The 22,953-nt window shown below is 38.3% G+C and overlaps 1 protein-coding gene across 1 annotated transcript in view; it reads right to left on the bottom strand.

Moving 5' to 3' along the window:
• Positions 1–2,721: 2,721 nt before the first annotated feature.
• The window catches only part of LPGAT1 (lysophosphatidylglycerol acyltransferase 1), a 76,160-nt gene continuing 55,928 nt past the window's right edge, over positions 2,722–22,953 (bottom strand). Inside the window, exons 8-9 of the mRNA XM_057528021.1 lie at positions 11,615–11,721; positions 2,722–9,227 (exon numbers count right to left, since the gene is read on the bottom strand). Of these exons, the coding sequence (XP_057384004.1) occupies positions 9,076–9,227; positions 11,615–11,721 (259 nt within the window). The 3' untranslated portion in view covers positions 2,722–9,075. The remainder of the gene's footprint in view (positions 9,228–11,614; positions 11,722–22,953) is intronic.

Below are 22,953 nucleotides of genomic sequence, written 5' to 3'. Positions count from 1 at the left end.
GTCTAGCAGGTCCTATTTCCTCTTTAGGCCCTTGTCTCCTCACCTTTCTAATTGGCTCTCTGACCACAAAGCCTTTTCTTGCTACTGTCTGGAGCCTTAGATAATTAGATATAGTCTGACTAGGTGAGGTTAGGAGCTTGGCTATGCTGACTGCATTTCAGTTTACCTGGGCCAAAAGACCCAGGGCTCTGGAAAATGAGATGGGGGGCATTATAGCCTATGCCACAGTGATACAATTCTAATGAACTGAACAGGTTATTTGGACCTTAGGCACAGCTAGGTGTAGGAATAGTTTATACCCTTTGTTAAACCTAGTTGGGGTGGGGTAAAACAGCCTCCATTACTGAGCATTCAGCACAATGTGCTTCACATACACGATCTCATTTAACGCTGAAAATACCTCTTTGAAAGTTTCCCATTTAACACATGAGCATGAGGTTGAGAGGATAAGAAACTTGTCAAAGGGGTTGAGATTCAAGCTCATGGGACAAGTCCTGGGTTCTGCTGCCTCTCTGCAGGCTCCTACTTGGACAAGCCCTGGAACCCAGAGGCCACCATGATGGAGGGACATTTGGACACCAGAGGTAGTCATGAATTTACTACCTGCTGCCAGTTTCATACCTGGAATTCAGAAATGAAAGGAACTATTATGAGATTGAAATCTCGATCTCCTTCAGTCTGAAACAAAGGCATTCTCTTTATGTTGTATACTCTACAGGGCAAAAATAAAAACAAAATACATTTCATGTCCATATCCAAAAAGATAAAAAGCATGGATTTCTGACTTTTTAGTGGCTAATTGTTATCTCTGCAACAGCTGAGGGGAACACATATTAAAAAGTTATCTTCTAGGGTTTGGGAACTATTATGTTTATTTTAAAATCGGGGAAAAGGAAATTATAGAAGCTTTTAGGTCCATTACCTCTTTAACAAGCATACCTAATCCTTTAGATTTAACTCTTATTTACTAAAAACAGAAATCCAACCGAGGCAATCTGCTGTTTTGAGGAAAACATTTGAATGGAAATCAAAAGACCTGGCTGTAGTCTCCACAATTCTATTAAGTAGCCATTTGAGGCTACCAGCAATGGACCAAAATTGCACCAGAATGAAATCCACCATCTCAAAACAAGGTGATTTCTAAAGTTCCAGTAGCTCTGAAATTCTAAGGGCTAATGAGTTATGCATCAATCAGTGCCAAAGATAATATAAAGGTTACTCCCAAACAAAACCTCCATTGTTTTAGATGGGTGTCCCTTTGATTAATGTGACTTATATGAATGAGTGATGGATCAACAGATCTAATCCTCTTAAAGTATTTAACTCAAAAAATTTCCAGCTATTGAAATTATGGGCAAACTTGTCGAAGTGAGAGAGCTCTTCTAGACCCATGTAGTGTCCTTTAATTATTCAAATAGCTGAGGAATTTTTTTTTTACTGTGATAACTGGTCTTCAAAGATGGCTCCCAATGAGCCATGCCTCCCAGTGTTCATACCCTTTTGTAGACCCTCCCATATTGCCCTGTGAGTCACTTTAGCCAAAGTGACATTGTGCCAGTCCTGGCTCTAAGTCAAAAGAAGTCTTGGTTGCTGCTACTTTTGTGCCTTTGAGGGAGCCCCGAACTGCCATTCCTCTCACTGTTCCACACTAAACATATCAGAGTTCAACAGACCCAATACGGGCCCAGATGCCTCATTTCCAATGCCATCCTTTGTCCCTATTAAAAAGTGTACATATCAGGGAAAGAGAAAAAGCTCTATTGTGGGCTCTAGATTCCTTGATTAAAAGAGGCTCCTTGTCACCAATATTGAATTGTCCCTTTGTCTGGCATCCTGGAGATGCCTAATGGCTGAGAGGCATATTTCTTCTGCTAAGAGGGCAAGAGTATCTAAAATGGCAGCTGGGATCCTCTAGAGGTGAGCCCTCAGGAATGGCAGTCTGAAGACAGTTCACAGGGAAGTCGACTTCCTTAAGACCACCATGTTTGAATACTCCCTGGGGTCCTCACGTATCAGGGGTGTGTGTACCTGTTTGTAGACAGCAGACTTAGGCATTTTCTTTGTCTTTTAACACTCCTGGGTTCCTCTTCCTAGTACTCCAAGCTCTTCTAATCCCCTCCCAACTTCCCCCACTTCTAGGGATCTATTTTCTTTTCCCTTAGCTGTCATCCTGATAGAGTGTTAGGTGTTAGTTAACGAATAAAAACTGAAGACCTTTTCAGGGAGTTTTGCACCAAAAACGAAACAAAGGAATGAAGATGCAGCAATTGATGTTTTAGGGGAGGTATCCTAGCCAAGTGATTTCTCAATGACACCACTAAGACAGCTACTATAATCGCAAGGACGGCCCAGTGTTCCCTCTTCAGCAGTGAGAACTTTACCACCATCTCTAGAGTGAATCTCACACCTAAAAGGCAGAAAGTATTCCAAGGAGAGGCAACAGAAACTTTCCAGGGGAAAACTCAGGAAGGAGATTTGTGATATGTTCATGATTTCTAGAAAGAAAAAAAAAAAAGTTCCAATTTCTTCCTTTGTAAAATGGGTTTACTCACCTAATTAAGAGTATTTTTCTGACTAGGAAAGGAGCCGGTCTCATTTCCAGTGGTTAGCCAACCCTCCTCCCACAATACATTTGTGTGTGTGTTTATATGTGATCTGGGTAACTGATACTTAGTTTAACGTTTCTCAAGCCTCTAAGAGTTAAGAACAAGGTTATCCAAGTCCTGAGAGGTAAAAATTTATTGATTTATATTGTATCAGCATGTTATGATATGGTCACACCTGCTCACATGGCTGACTTTTTCTTATAGCCAAAAGAGGAAATGTTTTCCTTTAAAAAATACATTTTTTCAGCAGGAAGAAACATTTTCTAAAAACAAACATTTCCCTATTAAGTGGAAGTTAAAAGCAATGGCTTTTCTTTTTTTCCCAACTCATGAAGAATAGGGCTGGTCAGCAACAGATCTCAGAGTGCTTCAAATTTGCTTTCAGGCCTTTGCCCTCAGTCTGTTCTTTGTCTTCCACAGAAACCACACTGGGGAAAAAATTACAGCCTCACCAAAACAGCAGCCTAAATCCAGATAGAAAAAGAAGAGGTAGGCTGAACTGTAACTCTTTAACTTATCTGGTAGATTGTGTAAGACATTTAAATACATTTAAAATTTTCAGTGGGATCAAACATACTGTCCAAAAAAAATACCTAAACAATAAATGTTTTCAGTACTCAAAACAAAATCTTAGAGATGCCTGTTATCAGTTTACTTAGCTTTGAGAAATGAAAGCAAAGAACCAAATTTAGAAATATGCAAGCTTCCCATGCACTTCAGGAAAGATTTGCTGTTGTCAAATTCTTCAAATCAAAAGCACGCTCTGTAAGACAGACATTAATGCTTTCTCACCCTTTAAAGGGTCAGTGATAGGAATTTCCTGAGAGCAGTGAGTTTACTCAACACTAACAGTTAAATTAAAAAAAAAGCACAGGGCAGTGGTGTGCTGGAGACGGCCCCTACTGGCTCCCTACAGCTGATTGTTAAATTTTAGAGTTTTGCCAGCAGTTGCTAAACAGTTGTTATTAAAATTAAATTATATAAGCTTACAATAAGTGCTGAAGCTAAAAGTGGTTCACTTTAATGAGTATAATTTGTACAAGAAATAGTTTAACAGATCATGTATCAGATTGAATGCCAATAAATTTGAGGAATAAGTGGATTACGATGTAATTCCATTATTTAAATCATGGTTGAATTTGAATTGCGATCATAGATTGGCTACAAGAGTTCAGCAAAAATCAATTAAAGTATCCTGGGAGAATCAACTGGTTACATGGGATTTACAATAAAGTATATTTTATTATTATTTGTTAACTGTGTTTATATGTCCTTGCTATCAGCAAAATTTTAACAAACATATGTACACTTGAATACAGAATTTTTCTTCTAGGAGAGCAGTCTATTCAACATTTACCAGTATACCACTGGATGGGGAAAGTGGGAAGGAGTTGGGGAAATAGTTTAAAACCAAAGGAGGAAGTACAATGTTTTTTCAGGGATTTTCAGTTTGCCCTCAGCATCCAACTGCCATGATACACGTCCACAGATGTTAATGCCTAAATATCTCCAGTAAAATACAACCACCCCATCCCCACTACTAAGAATTAAAAGCACTTTACTTGAAAAAAATCAACTTTATTTTTTCTAGGTTAAAAAAAATAGAACCAGCTATTAATTTTTGTTGAGAAAATGCTTCTTTTGGTGTTCACATCTAAATTTCTGAAAAGGTGATCTGGTTATGAAAATAATCCCAAATGCATTCATAAACCAGATCCACATGTGACCAGCCCTTTACAAAATTTAATTACAGTTGCCACAGCCTTTACATTCATTCTTATCATATATTACAACATGCAGATACACAAAGAAAGACAGGTCAACAAGCTGAAGTAAACATTATGGCATCAGGAAAATGAAAGTCCACCTGTATAAAATAAATACAACTTTGTAATAACTGTAAAGACAATGAAAGCACTTAATACAACAATGGCAATTCAAGGTACAACTGTTTCATTACCCAATCATGAAATGTTACTGTAAAATGCATAGACTCCTTACATGTAAAGAATTTGTGCATCACAGTCGTGTGTTCAACAGTTTTACACAATAAAAATAAAGCCATTCAACATATGTGTGCATACCTCGCAACTAGATTACACTTAAAACTTTTTTTTGCTCTTTTAACTGTTTTAAAAAAATATTAAATGTAAAAATCCTCAAATGGAAATTTGCAGAAAAACCCTTATTTTATTTTCCATATGGCTACAGTCACCCTCCCCCAACAGTCCAGCACCCTCAGCTTATCCCCAGGGTCCAGTTCCTAATTGTTGGGTATCAATGCAAAATGATTACAATAAAGCACCAACCAGTGACTGTTCCAGAGAACACCTGGCCCCTTTGTGACTGAGAAATGTCCAATTTAGGTGGTTTTGGTCCCAAACGTATTAGTCTCTACTGCCTCATAAAGTGAACCAGTATACTTGCTGCCCAGGGTGGCTTTGACTTTGCCTTTCATGTTAACAGATGTAAGATTCACTGTACTACATTGCAAAAAAATAGGAAGAACCATTTTTATCCATCCTTTGTGGACCAGAGCTGACATGCTCTAATGGTAACTCTGGAAGGAAGTCCTATGTAATGAAGGAAATAACTGACTCTTCCTATTCAGCAATGCAAATAAAATTTTCTTAAATATAAAAAGAATCCAATAAGGCTATCCAGGATTAACTTTCTACGATTATAACCAGGTCCCAATAGTTCAGAACAGTCTGTAGGGAAGTGATTGTCAAGAAACGTTACGAAGACAAATCCACCAGAAGTGAGTAACGTGAGCAAAGAATGAGAGGCATTCTTAACACCGATGCAAACACTATTAACACTACAGGGATGTTCCGAGGTTTACATTTGGTGATTTAACATTTCATTTTCACAAAAAGGCGCGCGAAAAATTACAATACCGCCAACTCTTGATTATTCATGGATTCCTTTTCTAGCCCATGGATTATTTAGGCTTTTGTGTTTCCTCTTCCTGAAGCTGTCTTTCCAAATCTTTTCACTACTCATTAACAGTCATAAATATATAGGCAATAGAAACTAATAAACTCAAATCATTTTTTAAAATTAATATGCATCCCTAGAAGAAAAAAAGTTTGATGATAATAAAAACTCAAACACCTAAATACAATTAGATTTTTGGCTTACTATGACTTATTACTGGATTAACTATCCAGTAACCTCTAGTTCTTTTACTGTGGAAAATTAAGGGTTGGTTGTAATATTAACAACTACTTAATAACATGACAGACCTGAACTCATAGCTAGCTTTAAAAAAAAAATCTGCTATTTAGATTCTCAACTCGTTTGCCCACCCAAAATATCATTTTCCATTCTGTAATTTTTCTTTACCTTCTACTGGCATAGAGGTTTCTCCACAATATCTGTATATTTCAACACCAATGACAGTTTCTGAAGTTAAGCATGAACTGCTGGGGTGGTCACTTCTGTAGTCACTGCGCCTGCCCGTGGCCAAGCAGATGCTCCCCTTACTGCAGCTCACTGAGACCAGGGTCCAGCAGGGAGTTCTCAACCCTCTCTGCTGTGTGAATCTAGACAGATCAGCTGAGACCAAGAAGTGCTGAGATTCTACAAGCTCCAGGCAAAAAACTGGCACAGTTTTATTTTCTTTCCCCTTGACAAAATGTATATTTGCTAAACGTCCTTTGATCTCACTTTGCAAAGAAAATACAAATTAGGACTTTTAATTCAGTTCTGTACAGTGGCATATTGCTGCTTCCCTGATTGCCATATAAAAACATGGATTCTCTCTTTACATTCCCTAGTACAAGCAGGAGAACTCCAGTTACTGATAAGGAAAGCACTATCAATGCTCTCAAACATTTTGCCAACAGAAGAGAGAGAACATGTTGATAAAGAATCAAAGAGGGATAGGGCAGATCAAATACACATCTATTTACAACTCACAGATCTATTTTCAAAAGTTAACTCACACATCTATTGGTATTTGTCACTCTACAGACTGTTGAAATGACTGCGCTTGAAAAGTAAAGCATCTTACATAATAGTCTGTTTAACATATACAGTATATTAAACAATACCACGTTCCTCTGGAGCACAGTGATGGCAAAAGTGGCCCTAAATCACATTTATAGGTCCGGTGCGGAGAGCCCTTCGTCCTGGGACACGGGGTGCGGCCGGAAAGGCGGCCGCCCCCTCGCCCGTCACGCACCGCACGTTCGTGGGGAAACTGGTGCTAAACCATTCGTAGACGACCTGCTTCTGGGTCGGGGTTTCGTACGTAGCAGAGCAGCTCCCTCGCTGCGATCTATTGAAAGTCAGCCCTCGACACAAGGGTTTGTAGATAAAACAAACAAACAAACAAAAAATATATAAAAAATCACATTTATATATACATGTATGCATTCCTCTCTCTTTTTTTTTTTTTTTGGATGGGAGAACTGGCCACGCTATCTGTGGCTTGCTTAGCAATGAGGAAAAGGTCTATTGGCTAGGACTGTGCATGCCATACTCGACAGTGAGCAACTTATCCCCCAGATGGCTGACTAATCTCTCAAATGAACAATTTCGATTCATCTTGTCAAGTAGTGTTTGCTGGGCCTCAAAAAGAAGCATCTTTAAGCTTCTTTCCGTCTTCCTATCATTATCTATACCTCTATATTGAGATTGGCTTCACCTATTCACTGTCACTGTAAAACACATAAGGAAATGCTTAGATTTCCAAAAAACTGCATTTTATAACAACCATTACCAAACCAAACACATTAACACTGTCTTCTGCATTTCACCAGTAGTAGTCTAATATTCAATGAGGTATTTCAGGTAACACATCATTCTATTTCACATAGGCGTTGAATTAACCCTAAAGATGAAGCTGCTGTGGGCTTTGGTTTGGTGTTACTTTGCCTTTCCCACATAACTGGGAGAAAATTCACATCTTTTCAGTTTTTTTTGGTTTATTGAAAAATAGATAACACTAGCCTTTACTTTTATTTTCTGGCTACTTCTCAAAATTGTCATTTGTACGATTAGTGGCGATAGGGGAACCTACAATGCACACATCACAGATAACTACCACTGACTCACTAGGATCTAAATAGTTTTATAGTCCCAAGCCAAAAAATAGCCTCTCTCTCAACACTGGGGGTGCAGGTGATGGGCTGATGGCATGCCAGCACTTTTTGAGAAGTGTTTGGTTCTACTATGAGGTCAATCACATGAACATAGTGACAAATTAAAGAAAAAGAAGTTTTCTAGAAATAGAAACTTGACTTTATCCTTTCCAAAAGCAGTGGGAAGAGACTGAGAAGCCTTTTTGCTGGTCTCTCTCCTGGTTACACCACTCTGACATGGGCAGCTCCTTGATGTGCTAAGGGAACACAGGTTCCGGGGGTGCCACGTGAGAACTTGTCACCATTTGAAGCAAGTGCCTGGCTTATCTCTTATTTTTCTAATAAACTAGTCTATTTCACCTTAAATTTATCATTCAAATTTCTTACCTTAACTTGTTTCAACCATCCCCATATGCATTTAATGCTAATACGCAAAATGGAGAAAAAAAAAAAAAAAGGCTCTGAGCGGGACGGAAGCCTCGGTGTGGCTGGTGCCCAATGCAGGCAGCGCTGGAGAGCGCCTGCACACAGATCCACGTGCAGACAGGCAGCCTCTCAGAAATCCCACTCGCTGACTATGCTTATGTTTGTTTTTAGGTTATAGTACTAATCCTTTGCTATATATGCATCTGATAAAAGTGCATTTTGTAAAAGACAATCATCAACCTATAATATGCCTTCTATACAAGAAGATAAATCAAGTGACCCACCCCTCACACAAGGGGAAGCACTAGTGCATGTAAACACAGCATTGGACTGAGCTGGTCTTTCTGAAGAACACATTCTAGTACCAGAAGATGTCCAGTGGACACTGCTTTGCCCCCCAGAGCATGCTTGACACTGAACTTCACGTAGCTGTGGAGGACCGGAGTGTCGCTGCGAACAGGGAAAGAGTTCTTCAGAAGGTGCCGACCAGCTCCCCTCGAGGTTACCAGTAACACAGCAAGAGTTGGTGGATATGAGGGCGCTCTACAGCACTGCCTAACAGAGACTACTAGCTAAAAGGAATGGATGTGTACAGCATTCTGAGCTTGAACTAGATTAACAGGTATATCTGGTGGCAACAGAATTTGTCTCAGAGAGTCTTCTAGGATGATTTTATGATTTCCTCTTCTCCAAAAGTGATGTTTGCTTAAATGTGTGGTGGAGTGTATCTTTTTAAAACATGAAAAGTCCTTAAAACATATTTGCAGGTCATTATATTATTGATCCTCATTTTAGTAGAGTTTTAAAATATCCCAAAGGGGGATAAATATTAATCCATCCATTGAATTTCCTTTTCTTTTCTTTTTTTAATATTCTGATTTGTACATGTAAAACAATGCACGCTTATGAAAGTCCAAGCTCCTGTGGTGACCTTGACAAGTCCAAGTCAATTCCTAAAACAGGCAATGGTAAAAATACTGAAAGACGTTGTACCACATATAGCCTGACAAAAATGCAAAAGACTGTATGAGAAATATCCACGTGTTGCTGAGCGTCATTTCCCTGGAAACAGCTTCCTCCTGGCCCTTGGGAGGTGGAAAAGCCCCTAAAAGACAAGATACAAATAATTTGTTTTACTGTGGTGGTAGGTGTCCTAGAATAAAAGTTGAACATTAGTTTAACTAGAGTTTTTTGCTCTTGTTTTTTTTAAAGCATCTTCTGTGACTTCTTGTTGCTCTTAAAGAGAGATATCATTTGAAATACAATTTTCAAACCGCTAAGCCTTTTCCTGCCTCTGAGTCTTTGCCTTTATTCTCTGGCTGGTACGCTCCTCCTCCACCTCAGTGAATGGCAGGCTCCTTGCATTCTTCCAATATCAGAAAAAGACCATCCATCTAGTCTCCCCTTCCCCGCCAGTCACTCTTATCTCTGTGTTTATTTCCTTCTTGGCACTTTCCACAATCTGTATTGATTCCAATCTACCTTTTCTTTTTTCTACAGACTGGTTTACTCTCTGTCTCCTGCTGGAATATAAACTGCATGACAGAAGGCACTATGGCTGCGTTATTTTCCACTGCATCCCTATAGATTTCCACAATGGCCAGGACACAGGATGTGTGACTCAATTAAATAATTTCCAGGGAATTCCCTGGTGGTCCAGTGGTTAGGACTCTGTGCCCTCAGTGCCAAGGGCCTGGGTTCAATCCCTGGTCGGGGAACTAAGATCCTATAAGCCGTGTGGCGAGGCCAATAAAAAAGAAAAAATTTCCAGAATACCGTAATTTATACTAATTCTTCTATTTACAAATTAAATGTTTTTGCCACAAAAGGGGTTGTAAATTACTGATTATTTTCAAAAGGTAATATGGTTTATGGAATATGTCTTAATAATAAAAAGGAGAAACACAAAGTAAACAGATGTCTTTAAATTCTCTTCTGGAAAGGAAGGCTAGACCACTTTGGAGCAATATTACCTAAGGTCATCCTGAAAACACTCTTCAGCATTTCAAATAGTCTTTGTCCTTGCTGATAATCCCCTAGGATAAGCTGATTCAAGAGAGGATTTGCTTCTCACAAACAATTTACAGAGAACGCTTTTAAGTTTCAAGGTCTGTTATACAAATAGCTTTCTTAAAAAGAGTTTCTATTATTGTCGCTACTATTTAGGCCAAATATCATAAAGAGATTGAGATTGAAAAAGAAGACAGATCTTGCTGGCCTTTTAGCCTTCTTAGATATCCATCCTATTTCATCTTGAAAGAAATTTCTAGAGTAAGACCAAGGAATGCACACAGCAGAGAGAGGCATCTTGTTCAACTCGTCTTACTAGGAATTCTAATGGCATACACAATGTCCTACTCCTGTCATATTAATATGCACTACTCCAAAGCCCCAGGGTCGGAAAGTTGAGGAATGAATTCTATTGAGGACAAAGTGAAACAACCCTAAACATAAAGAAAAAAGCCTTAAAGGTAATTAACAGTATCAGTCTTTCCTTATTAGTATTAGACCTTCGATAGTCTGAGTCAATATCTATTTTAATGCTGTACCAAAAAAGTCTAGGTGGGAAGAAAATTGGGCCTCTACTAATCTAAAACCCCATGGCTATTCTCAGGCCTGGGACAACTTTCTCTTCATCTTTTTATCCCTATTGCAGGGTCTAGAAAATAGACCTGCGGCACAGCTAACTGTGAAAGCACTTTGGTATGCCTGGTGTTCTACCAATGTTATTTCCTTCTTTCCTAACTTCCTGTTTTTCCTCCCTCTCCCCTCCCTGCCTCCTAGGTCTTTTTCACTCATTGTAGTTGTCACAGAATGTAGAGAATATTGAGCATAGAAAAGGGATCTTAGGGTAAATGTCTCCCTAGGAGAAAAATGTAATAAGGTTATATCCATGAAAACTTAACATGTAAACTTTATCCCTCCATGTAAAGAAAAGAATAAAGCACGTGAAAGTGCAGTTATTTATTTATTTATTTATTTGGCCACACGACATGTGGGATCTTAGTTCCCCAACCAGGGATTGAACTCATGCCCCCTGCAGTAGAAGTATGGAGTCTTAACTCCTGGACCACCAGGGAAGTCCCTGAAAATGCAGTCAAAAGTGATCTGAAACAACTGTATGGTGACGGTATCAGTCAAACAATCAAGTACAATGCCAACACATGAATGATATTTGCTATTTCATAAGACAGACCATATAATCGTAAATGTATGCTGGCCGTCTTCCAGACTGTGTACTCTCTTAAACTAGATCCATTTATACAATGGATACTCACCATTTGATCTTTCCACACTGGCTGATGAAGTAAGAGCCTGAATAAATTTCACATAAATTTGTCTTTATAAAAATTCTAAGCTGAAATTCTTAAATACAGAAATACTGTGATTCCTTTAGGGTATCTGAAGAATCGAAAAATGGTTATCTCCCCTAAAGTACATCTTTGAAACTATCAGTAACATCAGGAACATGTATAATAGGACTCTGTGTACCTGTTTCATAAAAATGTGATAAGAGGTCCTCTTTTTCAATAAAACGCTGATAGAGCCAGTCAGCAAGGTTATCAGTCTCCAGGGGTATATCTTTAATTGGAAAGATCCTATCAAGAGTCAGAAAAAAAGCAGAAACTACTTTAATTCAGAAGTCAAAATCATTCAGAACCACAACTTAGCTTTAGATTATCCTATATCTACAAAGAATTATTGAGAAATACCTGTCTCCCCATGTTTGTAGGTTTAAGTAGGAATGGTTTTTGGAACACGTGAAGTTTTAAAATGCAGTTTCTTTAGAACACATTTAGAGTACTCAGACGCTAGGCCAAATAATGCATCTTGGCAATGTTCCTTTGGTGGGAATGCCTATGAACCAGACAGAATCTGCCTAAATTGGTGTCTCTTTGTTGATCATATCAGAGATACTGGTTTCATGAGCAGGGCCAACTCTTACTGACTGGGCGTGGTTGCTGGTAAATGATTCTGAAGAATCTGTGTCTGTGTCCTTACTCAACAGGAAATGGGCTGGGATGATCAGTGATATATATCCATTGCAAGTGAGAACAGAACAGTGGCAGCATGAGTAAGTATGATACTAGAATTGACCTTGAAAAGGCGTTTCTTTTCTTTTTTGTTTTCCAATTTTGAGGGGGAGGTGTTCTTTATTTTTTTTCTTCATCATAGGTATAAAGGTACAGTTTTAAAAATCTGCAAAAGATTTGTTTGTATGAAAAAATGCAACCCACCTCCTCTGCCCTTTGTTTCTCCCCCCACAGAGGAATCGATTTTTACCTCTTGGTATTTATCACCATATTTCTTCTTCAGTTTTAGGGCTTATCTACTGACTATCGAAGATGAGGACTAAGCTCCTTCCTCTTCCTGTTCCCACCAAACATGTACATCCTTCCCATCTTCCCAATGCACTTGTATGGTCATTTTAATTATCACAATATTTGATGTTTACACTATTATAATCATGTAAATATATTCAAAGGTAAGCCATGTAGTAAATCATGGCTACTTTTCCTTTCCTCCCCAATTTTTGTTCTCCCTAGATTGAGCAATTGCATTGTTTTCTATGTATACATAACCAATTCAACCACAAACTCTGGACCAATTGTCTAAAATCAATTCTCTAGATCTATCCTTTAAAGGGCCAGATAGAAAATATTCAGATTTTGCAGGCTATTAAGATCTCTGTTGCAACTACTCTACTCTGCTTTTGCAGTGTGAAGGCAGCCATAAACAAGGTATAAATAAATTAGCATAGCTGTGTTCAAATAAAATTTTATTTAAAAACCAGGCAGTGGGCCAGATCAACCTGTGGTCTAGATCTCCTCCCAGGCTATTCACATACATCAGAAATCCTTTCAATTTCACCCTCCTGAGGAAACTTCACCCAGATTCTGGATTTGCTGCCTGTAGTTTTCATCCTGCAAAGGCCCTTCACCATCATCCTGGGGATTCTCTGTACTCCTGAAGTGGATTTAACGTTTCCTACATCTCATGACTTCCTTTTTCTGTATTTCTTCCACATTTTGATGGAGTACATCCTCCAGCAGTTTCTTGAGAAAAGGTACTTGAAATCTTGCATTTCTGCCGATGTCTTTTTTTCTGTCCTCATACCTGGTTGATAATGTGACTAGATATAGGATTCAGGGTTGGAATTCATTTTCTTCCATCTCTGTTTTTTTGTCCTCCTTTCTGAGAGATTTCTTATTTAATTTCAAACTTTTTACGAGTTTTTTTTTTTTAAATCATACTTTTAGTTTCTAAGAGCTCTCTGAGTGTTCCTTTTTTTACAAAATGCTATTACTGTTGCAATATCTTATCTCTACGAGAATCTTATTTCTACGAGAATTATAATGGGAATTTAAAAACATTCACAAAAGTAAAGAAGAAGGTTAATGAGCTCCCATGTACTATTAGTATTTTTGGAAGCTGTACTTTCCCTTTACAGTCTCTGTTCCTCCAAGTGACCTTCTTATGTTTGTTTTAGTCTCCATCTTTCACAGTAGAGGCCGATTAGATTCCCAATTATCTGGGGATTCTTTGTTGCTCACTCACATTTACAGATGTGGGACTAAACAGCTAATTGAAAGTTCTCTGCCTGTGAGTGGAGTTTGTTGACTGTGATCTTCCCTGAGGATTATCTGGCTGGGCCATTTAAATTGGTCTTTCCTCTTGAACTCACTATTTACTCATAGAAAGATCCTCGAATTTCCTGCCTAGAGAGGAAAGCCCTCGTTGCTAGCTTTCTGGTGGCAGAGTGAGATGCCAGGGCTGGGAGTCTCAACACTCAGCACGCTGACATCACCTAACCATGTTATTTTCATTACAGGACTTCTGCCTCAACTGCACCTGGTGTTCCTGAGTCCAAAGAGCCTCTGTTTCCCTCCAGAGCAGACCTCCACTATTTGCCAGGGTAGGGAAAAAATAAGCACCCAGCGATGCGGTATAGGGTTGGGGTTCTGGGGATCTGAGTTCTCCTTAAACAGATTGCAACTAGTCTTCCCAGGTTTAGCAACTTTCCACCTCATTTCCACAGGTACTGATGCTGGCAGTTTTTCACACTTTTGGCTTTTCAAGGGAGGTAGTAGATTCAACTCAGGTCTACTTTCGTGCTCTTCCAAAATCCCAGGAAAGTAACACTAAAGAGGTTTTTTAAGGTGTAAACCCACAAGGATGGGGCAAACAGTAGGAAGGACAACAGCAACAAAACTTGGGATGTTGGAAAACAGATAGAGCAGTAAATAAGGTAACAGAATCCTAAGCCAGCTTTACCCATATTAGTGTGTGTGTGTGTGTGTGTGTGTGTGTGTGTGTGTGCATTCTTCTATACCACGGAGGCAAAAATGAAGCCAGCTTCAAGCCAGCCACATAAAAGTAAAAGGATAAATAGTTGTTACCGAGTATTACGAAGAATTCCTGACAGAGTTCCTTTAATATCAATATTGATACAATCAGAGGAGTAGAGACAAAGGGTTAAAATTTCAAATGAGGAAGAGTCCCTGGGCTATTTAAACAGGCTTGTTTTCCCATCTCTTCAAAGGATAACTTCTATCCTTTGAATTATAAGAAACCCTCAAATTAGAAATAATAGTCCAAGAATTTTATTGTCTCCTCTTTCTGCTCTCCCCATTTAAACTGAAAATGAGGGCTCCTACCGGGAAAGTTACCAAGGATACACAAGATCCTAAGGGTGCTTGGACAGGCTACTTCACCTGCAGTGTACATGTAATCCTGCAGAATTTAGCCATTAGGTAAACATATTTCTATGGAAAAATGTCCTCAGTGTTCACCACATAATGCTAAGCTCACATCTCATCCTGCTGTATCTTTGCTCCTCAGCTGCAAAAGGCCTAACTCCCTGTCTCAAGCCACCATCTCCACTTAAAGGGAGTTTTTAAAAGGGAGATGATTAAAATCAAAAGTCAGTTTTGTGAGGTTGTTTTTCCTAACTCCTTTCCTGCCCTAAAAAATCTCTTCAGGTACCTGATTGCATGAAACAGTGATGTATAGGTAAAGACTGAATGTCTCTATCAACCAAATAATTTTATAACCTTAATTTGCAGGTAGGAAGATGAATTAATGCAAACAATGATGATTTTGTTTTTACCTTTTCTATATTTACACTTTCGATTTCTTTTTCTTATCACATTGCCTAAGACCTCTAGTACAATGTTGAATAGAAGTGGTGATAATGAGCACCCTGCCTTTCATTTTTGATCTTTCAGGGGGAAACTTTCAACAGTTTACCATTAAGTATATTTGCTATAGATTTCTTTGGTAGATACCATTAATCAGGTTAAAGAAATTCCCTTCTATTCCCAATTTGCTAAGAGTTTTCTTTTTTATCATGAATAAGAGTTGCATTTTATCAAGTTTTTCCATCTACTGAAATGCTTATATAATTTCTCCCTTTATTCTGTTAATGTGATTAATTAAAGGAACTGATTTTGAATGTTAAACCAAACTTTCATTCCTGGAATATATGCTCTCAGTATATAATATGATGCATTTTAAATATTTTGCTGGGTTAGTCTTATATCTATAATCATGTAAGAGATTTGCCTATGAATTTTCCTTTCTTATAATATCCCTGGTGCAGGTTTTGGTATCCAAGTTATGCTGGTCTCATAAAACAAGCTAGGAAGTATTCCCTCTTTTTGATGCTCTGAAATAACTGCACTTAATGTCCTTTAATTTTTCTTTTTAATGACTATAGGATCTGAGGTAATGTCCCCTTTTTCGTTCCTGTATCAGTAACACGGACCTTTTTTTTTTTCCTTGATCAGCCTTGCCAGGAGTTGATCAAGTTTACAGTGTTTTCAAAAAACCAATTATTTTTGGTGTCATTATTCTTTCTATTGTATGTTTTCTATTTCAGTAAATTCTCCTTTATTATCCCCTGTCTTCTACTATCTTTGGGTTGCATTTACTTTTCTTTTTCTAACTTCTTGAGATAGATATTTAGATCGCTGATTTTCAGTTTTCTTCTTTTCTAATGGAAGTTTTTAAGGCTATAAATTTTCCTCTAAACACAGATTAAGGTGTATCCCATACATTTTTATAGATCATATTTTCATTATCATTCTGTTAAAAATATTTTCTAATTTCATTGCAATCTCTTAATACATGGTAAACATTAAATTCCTCTACTCACTATTGATGGGCAGTTTCTCATCTTTTGTTATTATAAACAATGTTACAGTGAATAACACTGTGCAAATGTCCATTCATATGTGTATATCTATAGGATAAAATTCCAGAAGTGAAACTGCTAAGTCAAAGGCTAAATGTATAAGTAATTTTGAAAGATGTTGCTACACTGTCTTCACAAAGATTATACCAATTTATACTAGAAATTTATGAGAATGCCTCTCACAGAAAGATTTTTAAACTGGAGAATAATAAAATCAGAAGGTTCTGATTTAGGTATAGAAGATGGCTAGCAGTGTTTCACAACTGGGATATGCCAATTTGGGGACACATTCTTTGGAATCCATCTATGAGCTCTCTTTAAGAAAATAGATATCTTATGTTTTCATTTTAATATTAACCTTAATAAAAATATTCTGAATCATATAGATAAACATGTGAGTAAGTACTGTCATGTGACTTTGGTGCCTATGTTTTAGTCATTTTGGCACAACGCAGTACTACTTTAAAAGGCCAGAGAAGTTAACGGGGGGCATACTTAAGAGCAAAATCTATTCTTTCACCTCTTAAAAGTCACCTCCTCCATGTGATCTTTAACATCCATTAAAATAAAATGAGGGGAGTTCTGCTTCTTGTAATTGTAGAATAGTTCATAGGTAACAGTTATAAATTCTGGACAAAATGCAAAAAGTAATTAGTGGAAGGCACTGGAGAGTGACTAAAGGCAGGCAGATATTGGAGGAGAGTCAACACTTGGCAGACAGCAATGGCACTGGTTTTCCAGTTTTTATAGCTTTTTTTTTTTTTTAAAGGATTTTCTTATTTATTTATTTATTTATTTATTTATTTTTGGCTGTGTTGGGTCTTCGGTTCGTGCGAGGGCTTTCTCCAGTTGCGGCAAGCGGGGGCCACTCTTCATCGCGGTGCGGGGACCGCTCTTCATCGCGGTGCGCGGGCCTTTCTCTATCGCGGCCCCTCCCGTCGCGGGGCACAGGCTCCAGACGCGCAGGCTCAGCAATTGTGGCTCACGGGCCCAGCTGCTCCGTGGCATGTGGGATCTTCCCAGACCAGGGCTCGAACCCGTGTCCCCTGCATTAGCAGGCAGATTCTCAACCACTGCGCCACCAGGGAAGCCCTTTAGCTTTTAACCTGAGAATAGTTCCCAGTTAGTGCCATGCAGGGAGTTAAAACCTATGTAAGTCTTACTGGTTGAAGAATCAGAGCACAGAGATTAGGGTGACCATAGCAGTTGTAAAGGGAGGAATCCCAGAAAGAAGTAAGCACTGAGTGGGAACCACGACTTCTGAGTATAATCCCCACTCAGATCTCTGGGTAACCCCTGAACTATGTATGTATGAGGCAGACTCCAGCAGAATAAAGCCAGCACAGTTCTGGGCACAAGGGAGATGCCCAGAGCTATGCAGGAAATATAACTATTCAGGAAATTTAATCATTTGTTTCTTTTTCTTTTTTCCAAATTAAATGTCCTTAATATTTGGATTTTTAGGAAAGTCAGTTAACATCATCCTGATACTAGAGGAATGTTTTGTTTGTTTGTTTCTTCCATGGAAGTGTTTTTTTTTTTTTTTTAATTGTAGTATAGTTGATTTGGGGAATGTTTTAATATTAAAAATTAACAATTTAAACTTAAAAATCAAATTTTATTTTTTAAATGAATGGTATTACAAATTACTGACTTTTTACTTTTAGATAATTTAATACTGTCTTAACACAGTTTTGTAATATAAGTAGTGCTCTTTAAACTATTCACCTCTACCACACCAGGTACAGTCAAATGGTTTGGGAAATTATTTGTATTACTTTTTAGCCTCTAAAAATATACTATTTCTGTAAAGATAAAAGCAGGTCTAATCAACCTAAGGATAACTAAGCAAGAGCCATAGAGATAAAGAATATCCTTGGGCTTCCTTGGTGGCACAGTGGTTAAGAATCCGCCTGCCAATGCAGGGGACACGGGTTCGAGCCCTGGTCTGGGAAGATCCACATGCTGCGGAGCAGCTAAGCCCGTGCGCCACAACTACTGAACCTGCACTCTAGAGCCCGCGAGCCACAACTACTGAGCCTGTGCTCTAGAGCCCGTGAGCCACAACTACTGAGCCTGCGTGCCACAACTACTGAAGCCCATGCGCCTAGAGCCCGTGCTCCCAACTACAGAAGCCACGGCAATGAGAAGCCCGTGCACCACAACGAAGAGTAGCCCCCGCTCGCCACAACTAGAGAAAGCCCACGCACAGCAACAAAGACCCAACCCAGCCAAAAATAAATGAAAGAAAGAAAGGAAGGAAGGAAGGAAGGAAGGAAGGAAGGAAGGAAGAAAGAAAAAGAAAGAAAGAATTTCCTGAAATAGTATTTAAAGCATCTTTATAAGGAGAAAAGTGACATTGAAAATAAGGCTGAATTAATAGAGGAAGTTTGGGTTTACCAATTAAACTCTTGAAAGAATGTGGTGAGGCTGGTGAAGTACCTATTGCTTTAAACGGGGTGAGTGTGGGAGTGGGGCTGTGTTTTAACAGAAAACCTACCCTTCCATTCGCCTAGAACAGCTGGGACATTCTCTTGCCTTAGGAGGCAGCCAGGAGGGCAGACCAAATGCTCCCTCAAGAGCAATCTACCTCTATTACTCTGATTGTTTGGTCACCATGGGATTAAAATATTAAAACAACTAATCTTCTAATATGGCAGAGTGTCAAATGCACTGAATACCAGTCCTCTTGGAATCAAATAAAAGGAGTTCTTGTGGGATATAAATAAATAACAGAAACAAATCTTTCCAATACCAATAGCTATCCAATGAAAAATCAGCTCTTAATTTTCAAGAAATAAAAATTATTATCAGTAATCCAGAATGTGCTCTTAAACACAGAGTATTCCACCAAAATCCACAGGATTAGATTTAAGAGCACTAGATAAATTATACTTTCAAAAAAAGATATAAAATAATGCTTAGCTGGCACCTATACATTCCCACTAGAATTTTCATGCCACAAAGACTCCCAAACGTGAGCTAACAAACACCATGGCTAAATCCTCAATTCAATTATGCCAACTACATACTAGGAGCTAATAAGCACTGAAGAAGATAAACTGTGCTTTCTAAAAGCTAGTAACCTAGCAGAGGGATCAGAAAAGCAAAAAGTCTAAAATCAGAATGTGGTAAATGTTATATAAGGAGTTTAAACAATTTCTGTGTAAGTTTAAATGAAGGGGTGTGCATGTCTACTTATGACATAGGCTACATGGAAAAGGCATCACTTGAGTTGGCCTAAAAGAGTCAGTAGGATTAAAAAACTTAAAACAAATTTTTAAGAGAGTAACAATATGCATATAGTTTTCAAGAATCAGAGTAGTATAAGGTTCACAATGAAAAATAATAGACCAATTTTTTCCCTCCTCAGATCCCTGTTCCCCAGATACAACCCCTTTCAACTTTCTTTTGCTGTTCACTTCCACATTGCTTATAAACATGCTAGACTGTCCAATTTAAAGTGTATTCATTGACTTCCTACTAAGGAAGATAAGGATTTGGCTTTCTTCTACCTTTGTCCTCTGCTCCTTTGGCTTCCTCCTCCTCCTCCTCTCCTACAGTTAATAATTCCTCCCCAGTGCCAACTCTGTCCTTTCTAACTGTGCTTATTAGTTTATGTTCTATTTGTTTTCTTATGTGTCTGTTTCCTCTATCAGACTGTGCTACACTCATCTCTGCACACGCATGTGCGCATCAGCGCCTGCTCCTTTGTGGGAACTCAAGTTTGCTGAACTGAATTAAATGCAAAGTAATCCGCCAGCATGAAACATGATGAGATGCCATCTGCAGACAGCCACAACACCACAGGCGCAGTTAACTGACACCACCAGGGCTGGTACGACAAGAATAACTCAGAAATGCGGAAACTACTTGTCACCAAAAATAGATTTATGGACAAGAACAGATCCTGTCAAATTTAACATATCAGAGGATCTCCCAGCACTCAATTCCCAGAAGTTTTGCTTTGAGCCATCGTCCTTAGGTAAGCTGCTCAGGCCTCATCCTCAACATTCTCAAATGTAATATTTGTAGCTTCCTCCTGCATCCACTAGAAAGGTTTAAAAAACAACCCACTCAGCTATCTGAAAAAAAATTTCAGCTACTCAGATATAATCTTTTATCCACTTTAATAGAGGAATAAACCAAGGCTCTAAGGTAGCAAACCTAGGGTCATAGAGGAGAGAATTCTGAGTGACTTTTTAAGGTTTGTGTAGAAAGGGAGATGGCAAATACTCAGCACCTAGACTACTGCTTCCCTTCACAGTCAGGGACAATTGAGCCTGTTACGCCTTCCCCTTGAGTCCTGCTCCTTGAGACAGTCAAAGCCATAGCAAACTAACATGCCACTTGAGGGCATAAACAATGAGATGGCATTGTTTATACCTCAAATTTATTTATTATATCTTTATTCATATTACATCCTTTGAGACACAGATGCTTGCTGAATGAACTGAACTATCCAGTAAGCAAAATGTAAGATTGGTATATTTGCTTAAGAGAATCACTATTATGTTTTCCATGAGTCTAATGACATTTAAAAATTTTTCTTAAGGCTTTTTTTTTTTAGAGTAGTTTAAGGTTCACAGCAAAATTGAGGGGAAGGTACAGAGATTTTTCCATATCTCCCTAATGACTTTTTAAATAATTTTTTATTTTGAAATAATTTCAGACTCAAAGAAAAGTTACAAAAATAGTGCAAAGAATTCATATATATGCTTCACCCAGATTCCCCAAATATCATTATTTCCCATATTTACTTTATCATTCTTTTTCTCCATATATATATTTTTTCTGATGTATATATTTTCTGATATGTGTATATATATATATGATCTTTCCTCAGTTTTTGAGAGTAAGTTACAGATGGTGTACCCCCTAAACACTCCCATGAGCATTTTCTAAATACAAGAACAGTCTCTTATATAACCATGCTGCAATGATCAAAATCAGGAAATCAACACTGACACTATTATCTAATCTACAATCTACAGATTTCATTCAAATTTTGCCAAGTGTCCCACTAATGTCTATAACAAAAAAAAGAAAAGAAAAAAGACAGAAACAAAGGAATAAAGAAACAAGAAAAGAAACAAAAAAAAAGGTACCATGCTTTAGGAAGAGGAGAATAGCAGTGAAATAAATAAGATAGGGTGAAGTATCAATATCAATAAAGGGAATATATTTTTTAACATCTTTATTGGAGTATAATTGCTTTACAATGGTGTGTTAGTTTCCGCTGTGTAACAAAGTGAGTCAGCTATATGTGTACATGTATCCCCATACCCCTCCCTCCCACCCTCCCTATCCCACCCCTCTAGGTGGTCACAAAGCACCGAGCTGATCTCCCTGTGCTATGCGTCTGCTTCCCACTAGCTACCTATTTTACATTTGGTAGTGTATATATGTCAATGCTACTCTCTCACTTCATCCCAGCTTACCCTTCCCCCTCCCCATGTCCTCAAGTTCACTCTCTACATCTGTGTCTTTATTTCTGTCCTGCCCCTAGGTTCATCAGAACCATTTTTTTTTTTTTTTTTTTTAAGATTCCATATATATGTGTCAGCATACGGTATTTGTTTTTCTCTTTCTGACTTACTTCACTCTGTATGACAGATGGTTTTCTCAGGGTATATGCCCAGTAGTGGGATTGCTGGGTCATATGGTAGTTCTATTTTTAGTTTTTTAAGGAACCTCCAGACTGTTCTCCATAGTGGCTGTATCAATTTACATGCCCACCAACAGTGCAAGAGGGTTCCCTTTTCTCCACACCCTCTCCAGCATTTATTGTTTGTAGATTTTTTGATGATGGCCATTCTGACCTGTGTGAGGTGATACCTCACCTGATTGTTTGTTGGCAATCTGTATATCTTCTTTGGAGAAATGTCTATTTAGGCCTTCCGCTCATTTTTGGATTGGGTTGTTTGTTTTTTTGATATTGAGCTGCATGAGCTGCTTGTATATTTTGGAGATTAATCCTTTGTCAGTTGCTTCGTTTCCAAATATTTTCTCCCATTCTGAGGGTTGTCAATAAAGGGAATATTTAATAGGCAAATATACTCCAGGTAAGAAGTAATGAAATCTGAGCTAGGCTATGGCATTGAAATAAGAAGAGGGAATAGAAACAAACATTGCAGAGGTACCTTTCATAGGAACTGGCGGCTGGATTTGAGAGAGAGGATAAAATTTTAAAGTGGAAGAGTCAAAGAACTCCAAAATTTTTATTCTGGGTGAGGGCAGAATGATGTGAACATAAACCCCAATTGGAAAGCCAGGAGAAACAAGTTGGTGTGAAGGAAAATGAGTTCAGTTCTAGAAATATTAGGTTTGAAGAAGCAACAGGGTATCCAGGTGGAGGCAAGGAAGTTAAGTCAGGATTTGGAACTTGGCAGAAAGACTGAGAGCCAGAGGCACACCTACAGAGGATCCATTGCTACGTAGTCTCCTATTATGGACTCAACCTCCACAGGAAAAAAAAAAAAAAAAAGAGGACTAAAAACAGGCTCCTAGAGAAGGTCTATACTTAAGTAATCACTGTGTGTTTGTGTGTGTATTCCTGTATTAAATGGAAGGTTAGACAAAAAGCCCTAGCTAGCCCTTTCTACTTCTCAGATCCAATCCAATGACTTTAAGT

This window comes from Balaenoptera acutorostrata, chromosome 1, assembly GCF_949987535.1.
Source record: "Balaenoptera acutorostrata chromosome 1, mBalAcu1.1, whole genome shotgun sequence".
NCBI classification, from domain to species: domain Eukaryota; kingdom Metazoa; phylum Chordata; class Mammalia; order Artiodactyla; family Balaenopteridae; genus Balaenoptera; species Balaenoptera acutorostrata.
Note: the sequence above shows the minus strand (reverse complement) of the source record. Positions and strands in the feature narration are given on the sequence as shown.